This window comes from Syngnathus leptorhynchus, chromosome 4 (genome assembly GCF_054491065.1).
Source record: "Syngnathus leptorhynchus isolate UIUO chromosome 4, UIUO_Slep, whole genome shotgun sequence".
NCBI classification, from domain to species: Eukaryota; Metazoa; Chordata; class Actinopteri; order Syngnathiformes; family Syngnathidae; genus Syngnathus; species Syngnathus leptorhynchus.
This window is the reverse complement of record NC_141198.1, coordinates 4555434-4565631: the sequence shown is the minus strand read 5'-3', so window position 1 is coordinate 4565631 and position 10198 is coordinate 4555434. Positions and strand designations below refer to the sequence as shown.

At 40.5% G+C, this 10198-nt stretch overlaps 1 protein-coding gene across 1 annotated transcript; it reads right to left on the bottom strand.

Moving 5' to 3' along the window:
- Positions 1-2299: 2299 nt before the first annotated feature.
- On the bottom strand, positions 2300-4883 carry LOC147057681 (beta-1,3-galactosyltransferase 2-like). Its single transcript, XM_085910183.1, has 2 exons — positions 3703-4883; positions 2300-2850 (listed from the first exon to the last, which is right to left on the bottom strand). The coding sequence occupies exons 1-2, from the start codon at positions 4489-4491 to the stop codon at positions 2839-2841; spliced, it is 801 nt and encodes a 266-aa protein (XP_085766309.1). The 5' UTR covers positions 4492-4883; the 3' UTR covers positions 2300-2838.
- Between the last annotated feature and the right edge of the window lie 5315 nt (positions 4884-10198).

The following is a 10198-nucleotide window of genomic DNA, read 5'->3' as shown; positions in this document are numbered from 1 at the left end:
CAGTGCGCCTTATAGTCCGGTGCGCCTTATATATGGATCAATTAATGAATTTGTTGATCCATACTGGTTGTACACAGTGCTCTGCCAAAATTTTCAGTACGTTTTAGTACAACTAGTAAATTACAAGGTCGCATCGCTTACGATCATTACGGCAACTGTGGTCAGTGGGCGTCACTGAATAGCTGTTGTACCCGTGAGGCTATTTCATGTCAAAATAGGCTGCTCTGTCAATGTTTCGAGTAAATTTACGGATCGATATAGATGGGAAACATAGGTATACAGTACTTTAACTTTAGTCAGTTCCGATCATTTTTTAAGCGCTCGTTTGAGAAACGCGATTGTTTACACTTTGCTCAGGCACATGGGAGTTTGCGGGTGGCTAATGCTATAGTGATAGCTGCTATACGCACGAGGCTATTTCATGTCAAAATCGGCTGCTCTGTTAATGTTTCGAGTAAATTTACGGATCGATATGGAAGGGAAACATAGGTAAGCAGTACCAAGGTGTTAGATCAAACTTTAGTCAGTTCCGATCATTTTATAGGATAGTTTGAGAAACGCGATTTGTTTACAGAAGGCTCATAGGTTATTGGCTAGTGGATGCATATCGCAACCCTAGTCAACCGCAGTTTGTTGCAGTATAGCTTCTATTTTATGCGCCTTATAATCCGGTGCGCCTTATATATGGACACCGTTTTAAAATGGGCCCTTCATTGAAGGTGCGCCTTATAAACCGGTGCACCTTTTGGTCCGGAAAATACGGTAGTTAAAGAGTGAACACATCCGGGGACGCTGGTTGACCTCAAAGTAAAGATATTAAAATAAAAATAAAATAATTAAATCAAAAACTGAACTCATCAGTTCTAGAGTAAGAGCATCTGAAATTTGGTCACAAAAATTACACGAGTTTAGACTTGCTAAAAACATGTCGAAATGATGGCGCAGATGGTGTCAAAGTCAAGGCCCGGGGACCAGATACAGTTCGCCACATCATCTTAGGTGACCCACAAAGACAAATTGTACATCGAATTCATATGTCAATTCCAAACTTTCAAATTGTTATCGCAAAAAATAGATATTGTTAGCAATTTTTATTGCCATTCATTTTTTTTAAATAATTTTTTTTAGTTGATTTAAATATTTCATTTTTAAATATTTGAACAGTTTTTATTAGTCTCTGTTTTGAAAACTAGTTATTCATGAGTTTGTTGTGTAGTCTATACTATATACACATAATATGATCATGTTCATACATTTATTTGGGTCGACAATTTTAATGAAGCAAAATATGACTATGATGCGGCCCGCGACAAAAATACGTTTGACACCCCTGGTGTAGTGCAATTTTGGAGCGATAGTTTTTCATGACATCACGATTTTGAGTTTCTGTGTTGTTGTTTTTTTCTAGAAAAAATACAATACACACAAGTGGTGCACGATAGAGACACATATTCAAATAGAATGGATTAATGTTCCCAAAGGTAGAGATCTGGACTCTATCGTGCAATTGCAGCAATTGTTAGACAATCGCATTGTATCACTTTCAGTGCTCAGAGTGACAGAAATGCCCAAAGTTTATACTTGCATCACCTTGCTAGTCTGCATTTATTCGGGGATTCTTGTTCACTATTTTTAAGCCTCCACACTGACAAACTGCGACTGGTTCTCCATCAGGAGTTATCCATCCATTTTCTGAGCCGCTCAGTCTCCACGGGGGTCGCAGGTATGCTGGAGCCTATCCCAGCGGTCAATGGGGAGTAGGCGGGGGACACCCTGAACCGGTTGCCAGCCAATCGCAGAGCACACAGAGACAAACAACCATTTGTGCTCGCACTCACACCTAGGGACAATTTGGAGTGCTCATTCGGCCTACCAAGCATGTTTTTGGGATGTGGGAGGAAATAGGAGTGCCCGTAGAAAACCCACGCAGGCCCGGGAAAAACATGCAAACTCCACACAGGGAGGGCTGGAGGTGGAATCGAACCCGCACCCTCCTAACTGTGAGGCAGACGTGCTACCCAGTGTTCCACCGAGCCGCCTCCATCAGAAGTTAGACTGGGAAATTTGGGCGGGAATGTCTATTTTTGTATTCATTCTTTATTAATACAAAGCAATCCATAGCTGAGCTAGAATGCGAGCAAAATAAAATCTAACTAAAGTGTGTTCTGAAATTCACTCTGATGCCATGTTTACTCTAAGAGTGGGTCTAATCAGAGCCATAGTGCTATGTGAGGAGCAAGATTTGGACTCAGAAACAGACATGACACAAAGTTGAAAAGTAAAAGTCTTTATTCACAAAAATAAAAAGTATTCACAGAGAGCAAGGCTGGACGCAAAACACATGAAGAAAACTAGACATTCTACCTGAAAGAAAGACAACTTGTCACTGGGTAATCCGTGTTTATTTATTGTGAGACATCTGGCCTATATCGAGGAATGGCCAGTCACGACAGAACTCCCCCCTGACCAAAACGTGTCAAAATCAGAATTTTAAGGGAACAAGACACTCAATCTGTGCCGAAAATACCAACCAATCGTGATTTGAAATGTGCCAATGCTTCGGAGGGGTGTCTCAAACCACAGTGAACAAGATCTAGACAACACTTTGGAGTGGTTGGTTGCCAGCCAAGTATAGGATGACTAATTGCACTCAAGAGATTGATAAGGCATTTCAATTACTCCATTCCTACATAAAGCAACTTGATACATAAGGTACTTTTGGTACACATCAGTCAGCAGCAAGAAAAAAAGAGGCAGATTTTAAAGGCATCAGCGCTTTCTTCTTGCTCTCAAGTTTTCAGGTCATGACAGCTGCCATTGACACACTCATCTTCTGTTTCATACTGCCACCTAAAGGCCACAGAGTGAAACAACAGTAATATTAAAACAGCCACAACAAGCAGCAGGTTATTCTTGGTTCATGCCTGATCGAGACGTGCAATATTCATGTGTGTGTATATATATACACACACACACACACACACATATACATACACACACGGGCCCGGGAAGAATATGCAAACTCCACACAGGGAGGGCCGGAGGTGGAATCGAACCCGCACCCTCTTAACTGTGAGGCGGTCGTGCTAACCAGTGCTCCACATATTAAATCATTCAATATTTAACTTTCAGTGTGGAGAACAAAAAACAGCAGGCACTGAGAGAAGATTCAAGAGGTACAGAAACATAACGACCTTGATAACTTTTCCAACACTTGAATCAAGGCACTAAAAGGTCAAAGCAAATCAGTAAAAGAAGCCATGACTTTCATTTCCCAAACTATTGCAGCACGTGAAGTAAAATACATACAGAACATAGTGAGCTCATATAAATATCAAAAATGTCACCATCTGATTTGTTTTAGACAAAACATTCATTTATCAGCAGGATGTTGTTTGGTTTAAAGATGTTCTTTCTTGCACACCAGAAATGACAAATACGTCTTATGTATTTTGACAGAGGCAATAAAATGAGGTTATATTTTTCCACATGCTGACAGATATGCAGCTCAGAAGCACTGTTGAGTCAAAACCAGCAGCTTTTATAGCCTTTTGAAAAATCTTTCCAAAGTTGTCGCAATTGGGGAGGCTGAAAGCCGTTGATGATAACACGTCTGGCAAAAGTGCACCGGTCATAGTCATAATGACTGACTTCAAAGAGGTTGATGAATTGCAGCCATTTTATTGCGTAGACAGGCCTTACATCAACCAAGCGCAGACACAATCCCATGTAGACGTCCTCTAAAGGGATCCATCGGACAAACTTGGAAGCCCATGAGACCTTGGCGGCCACGTCTATTGAGAAGACATAGCCAGCACCTGACAAATATGTAGGAAAGCTGTCTTCAGGATACAGCTGCCCTGACAGGTGCCACTTGCTGTTGCGGTTTCTCGATGGCTTGCCATCGGCTATTACAGATCCTGTTATGTAATTGTTCCTGGGAGAGTTCCTCAGTATTGTGATGAGGTAGAATACATTCACAAATATGTCGGCATCCACCTTCATGGCATAGGTGGCGTTAGGGCAGTAGTTTGCTAGCCAGTTCATTATCATCATGCTTTTGATTGTGAGATTCTGGTAACTGTCCACGAAGGTCATCTGGATGATATCTGAATATTTCTTGCTCTCCACCTCCAGCATGTCCTGTATTCTTCTCACCTGCCCCGCTTTAGGCACGCCAATGTAAAACAGTGTTATGGTGTCCTGACCTGCAGCACCCCACGTTTCTCTTATGGCATCCCTTGCCGACAAATCCAGAGGTGCCACTGGGACCATCAACACCAGGAAGGGACTTCTTTTCTTACAAACGTCAGGCTGGTTGAGAATATAGGAGTACGTTTCGGGGCGCAGCAGCTTGTACGCTTCCACAGGAAGAGGCAATGGTTTTGAAACTTGCTTAACAGATCCTTCTCGTCCAACTAACAGAACAATCGCGAGTAAAATGGTGAGACTGAGGAGCTTCACGAACCTTCGAAAGAAATACACCTTCATAGCCGCCAAGACCCCTGTTTGTACGCACAACTATCGTACGCAAACTAACCTATGTATATATATATAAAAAAAAAAAAACTAACCTCGATTTGTAAACCCGGAAGAGTGTAAGACCTCAGGGACTCCACAGAACTCCACCGGATAGCTAGATAACTCACGGAGAGTCGGCAATGTCGCTCGTTCCTGGTCATTTTTGGACAGTGCTTCGCTTCGGTGTTGTTGTCGGCGATAAGAATTTACTCACTTAAATACTCCTAACTCGCTAAATTTTACAAATTCTGGTTTACAAAATGATTTATTTATTACAAACCTTATTTCATAGCTATGACTTTTTAATGATTTTGAAGGTTGACTATTTAAAGAACTTTTTTCTTTAAATAAATGCAGGATACTTGTTTGTGTCATTGCTTCCTCACATTTGCTCACAATTGAATATTTTCTATTATTATTTGTTATTTCAGAAACTAATAACTTTTTGGAGCTACCGAATCGTTTCAATCAAGAGAAATATTTCTGTCAAAACATATAAAACATATTTTTGCTTGATAACCCAGCCAATGAAGAACACCGATGTGATGCAAATAATTTCTCGATGGTCATTAATTTTAAGTTACTATAATGTCAACCGTAAATTTGAGGATTGGCATAGAAATGCACACTACTAGAGAAGCTGTCCTGTGGTGTCTGCTGGGCCAGAAAAAGCAGAGCAACAACCCACTGAAAACCACCCTAAAAAAAATAAATAAATTATGTATTCATTATTTTTCTCCATTCATTTTTTGTTTCATGTTCCTTTGAACCAGTGGTTTTTAAAGCGTGGTCTCAGAAAGTTCTCTTTTAATTGACTGCTTCATTTTATTATTTATTTTTGCATTATTATTTGAATAATGTAAAGATTGGAAATATAATTTCTGTGTGTGTGTGTGTGTGTGTGTGTGTGTGTGTGTGTGTGTGTGTGTGTGTGTGTGTGTGTGTGTGTGTGTGTGTTTCTATGATGTGCGTGGAGTAAAAATCACATCTATAATCTCTGACTGCCAACAAGATATTATTGAAGAAAATGTTGTGAAACGTCTGGGTCATCTTTAATCTCTGACTGCCAATAAAACACCCAACTGCATGCCTGCTCTGTGAGGCATGGCCCTAATATCTACCACAATGTACATTTTAAATCGAATTCAATGATTTTCATTATTCCGTGATATAGTAAAATAACATTATTTCTGACGTTCATCCGACCCCCCCCCCCCCCCCCCCCCCAAAAAAAAAAGCAGTTTGAAAGTCGACTGTGTTGAGCAATCTACAGCTACATTAAAAATCGTTCCGTTGACTGTGATGTCATCGACCAGCTCTGTCCCAAGATGGCCGCTCTATGGCAACGCGCAAGTTATCTAGTGGTTAAATTTATGTACCTATGGGCGCGTTGGAAAATATACACTGACGCTTGTGCGCTACTCTGCGAGAGGGCGTGTTCTGAGTGGAAGAGTGCGCTTTTCTTAGACGTAAACAAAAAATGATTCTTGAAGAGTAATTTTATTTAGCTCACCTTCACAATTGAGACATATATATTTTGACTAAAAGTACGTAAAGTTTATGTTATACATGCATTAGAATATGCAACAGAGATTTGGTCACCCTATCTAAAACAAAACATTGAATTACTAATTGAAAGTGCATGTAGACTTGTAGACTGCTTTTGAGGGTACTCAAATAATTAACGTTGAGAAAAGCTTCACCTTCAATTTTTAACTCGCGTTTAATCTGATTATGGTGTATAAAATTGTCATGGTTTAGTTTATATGAACTTTCTTTCATTTTTACACGGTTGCATCAAACAAGAGTCAATTTAGTCAAACGTTCTGAATTAGACCTTTATCCACCCATCCATTTTCTGTACTGCTTGTCAAAGTCAGCTTATTGTCAATCACTTCACATGCCAAGACACACAAAGAGATCAAAATTGCGTTACCCACTATCCCACGGTAACAACACATATAACAAAACGTCCAAAAAAACAACACAAAAAGTAAAAACGTGGGTCGCGGGCATGCTGGAGTCTATCCCAGCAGTCATTGGGCAGTAGGCGGGGGACACTCTGAACTGGTTGCCAGCCAATTGCAGGGAACACAGAGGCGGAACAACCATTTTCACCCACACTCACACCCATAGGGTGTTTGGAGTGCTCAATCTAGCAACACGTGCTTGCATGTTTTTGGGATGTGGGAGGAAAACGGACTTCCCAGGGAAAACCCACACAGGTATGGGGAGAACATGCAAACTCCACATAAGGAGGGCAGGAGCTTTAATTGAACCCACACCATCTGAACTGTGAGGCAGACGTGCTAACCAGTCCCACACCGTGCCACCTTAAATTGAACCTTGTTTAGAAAATATTTTTTTAGTCACATAATTTTAACAGATGCCATTAACTCCAAAACAGGTATTTTTCTGAAGATGTGTTGCTCAACTATCGTTTGATTAATCAAGGAGTTGGGGTTAAGGGACCATCCTAGACCGAACAACGGCCCACCTCGGTCCACTTTGCTTGTCAAGCTTTGGCTGTTTGGATAAGTGTTGTTGTTTTGTATTTCAATGTACATGTTAATTTGCTTGATAACGCTGTTTACTCTCATGTTTTGTTGAATGGCTAACAATAAAACAAACAAATAATTTTATGTGAAACCCGTACAGAGAAGGCTGGTTAAATCAAAAAACACAAACTATCAATTTTGAACAGGTTGTAGTGTCTCTCTGCAGCCATCTGTTAAGCATGGACTAACAGTTATCATTATTGCCTTCAGATATCTTTTGCTTTCCATTCCAATCTTCTCCTTAGCAATAACAATGCTCAGGTGTCCTTTTACAGTCTCATTAATTGACTGTAGAGGGCAGTAATGCATCAATATCCATAAATAACTCACATTTATCCACACTACAAATCAGAATGCTTTGAGAAGACGTCATCTTGAAGTGCTAAGAGAATTTGATTCTCATTTTTCAAAAACAAGGTTATATCATTTGCAAACTGACTTATCACTATTTTTCTACACAACACATCCAACCATCTAATAGGGTTAATCTTGATTAAAATATATGACGTTTGACCTACCATAATAAACAGAAGTGGTGAACTGCCACAACCTTGATTATGGCTCTTTAAATCTCTAATCTCCATCAGGTGCCATTACGTAAAACTACCAAACTATGAATGCACTTAAAGAGCGTAGTAATAAGGACAATAAATCTGTCATAAAACCCAAAGTAAATCAAAATCCTGGAAATGAATGGATGCTCAACTGAATACGAAGCCTTTGAAAAGTCTAAAACTGAAATATATCCTGAATCATAAAGTCTATATTCCACTTTACCCATGTATAATATGATTATAGATTGCCCCCCCTTTCAAAAAGCCTGATTAAGTCTCACTAATTTATAGAAGCCTCTTTCAACCTGGCAGCAATAATTTGTTTTAAATAAAACTATCGGTCTCAATTTATCAAGTTCTCTTATCATTACCCAGATTTCGGAATCAAGATAATTAGACCTTGTTTCAATGTCTGCATTAATTCCTTATACATTTCTATAAATTAATAAATGGGGTAGCCTATAGACAGACGAGACAGACTGCTACAGACGAGATTTAAATGCTGTGTACCGGCCTCACTTCTGTCCTGCTGACGTCCCGCATAATAGCCGTGCTCTTGCTAAGATGGCTGCCAGTCTTACCCGAAGTGGTTTTGCCGAATGGCATACATCATCTCATCGAAGCCTTCAGGGATGTCCATGTAGTGATTCATAGAGAAATGAATAAGGAAAGATATGTTAGAGGGAGGGCGGCTCGAGGCGCACTGGGTAGCACGTCCGCCTCACAGTTAGGAGGGTGCGGGTTCGATTCCACCTCCAGCCCTCCCTGTGTGGAGTTTGCATGTTCTCCCCGTTTCCGCGTGGATTTTCTCCGGGCACTCCGGTTTCCTCCCACATCCCAAAAACATGCTTGGTAGGCCGATTGAAGACTCTAAATTGTCCCTAGGTATGAGTGCGAGTGCGAATGGTTGTTCGTCTCTGTGTGCCCTGCGATTGGCTGGCAACCGGTTCAGGGTGTCCCCCGCCTACTGCCCGATGACGGCTGGGATAGGCTCCAGCACGCCTGCGACCCCCGTGGGGAAAAAGCGGTTCAGAAAATGGATGGATGGATGGATGTTAGAGGGAGTGTTTAATGAGCAGAAGTATCTTGAGACCAAGGATAAGGCTGGCCACAAGGAGGCAAAGTGCTGACTGAATGCTGGAGAGCTGACAAAGAGATGAAGAAATGGCTTAAAGTTTCAGTGGGAGAACTACAAGTCACCTCCTCCCCTTCTTAGTTGTGTTGCGTGGTCAAGGGTGCTTTTCAAATATTTCTAAGATGATCTCATGTCTTCTGATGCCCCTTTTCACTGTGCACGTGTGCGTGTGTGGTTTAGAGTACATTACATGTTACTGCAGTATATCGTGCAGTCAGGAATTACATTTCTACTGTATATGTACATATCTAATTAGTTTTTTTTTCCCTCAAAGATTTCTGCTTCAGAAATTGCTGATGTATGATATAACTTGAATTCCAAACTATGTTCATGACATACAGTTACAATTGCCCCTCAACTCTCGTAAGGATAAAGCGGTTCTCAATGAATGAATGAGTTACAATTGCACAAGGTTCCAATCTGAGTTCAGGGGGGGCTTAGCTACAATTTCAAAAAGCCACACTCGCACACATGTTCACACATAAACGCGCATGTGCACACAGAAGAATATTGTAATGTCTTGCAGATGTGTGTCACCTATTTCAAAAATTGAGATATATGTCCCTTGAGCCAGGAATATGGGTCCCCCAACCTTTGGGAAATGCCACAAGTTGTTCATTGAGGAATGTTTCAAAATTCTCGAAGAAAAGTCATCAGAAGATTAATGATAGATGCTGAAGGCAATGTTCTTTTTCAATGCTTCCTGCCTCTAAATAGTGTCTGTCCTAGCTCTAACACCTACAATAAAAGTAACAGAATGAGTTTTGGCCCTTCAGCAAAGTTTCTGCAGCCTTTCATCCTCTTTTCAGTTTGTTTTATATACATTTTCTCCACTGCAGATGACTTAGTACTGATTCTTTTGTGACCACTAACAGTATTTAGTATTATTTCAGGCCCTCCCACAAAGGCTTTGGTCCTTCATTTATGAAAACTGCCTGATTCATCTACCTGAAGTCTCTCCAGAATTTATGTTGTCCAATAAAAGCAAATTAAGTCACCTGGTCAGTGGTGAATGGTCAATATTTTATTTAAAAAAAAAAAAGCAATATCACTTAATCAATGGACCACATCTGTCGGCCCATATCGCCTTTCACCCTTTAAGACACTGAACTCAAAGTGCTTTCTGCTGTAGCACCACTCTCTCATTCTCACACATAGTTGTCGGTGTGTGAATGTTACCACGAGGCCATGCTGCTTCAAACACACAGAGCACCTGGTATCATTCTCAGGGCATTTCCCGGTCAAACACCAGCTAACCCCAAGCAAGAAAAGATTTTGCAAGTCTTGAGCCCAAAACAACAGATTGACGATAATGGGGTATGGATCTTATTGTCCGATGCTTTACATTTCAACAGCATAGTATATAAATTATTATTTTTTTTTTATTAAAAATACTTGACCAGATTCCTTTCTCAGTCTGTGTTGCTCTC

Coding starts and splice junctions, on each gene's coding strand:
- LOC147057681 (XM_085910183.1), bottom strand. CDS start 4,491: ATGAAGGTGTATTTCTTTCGAAGGTTCGTGAAGCTCCTCAGTCTCACC.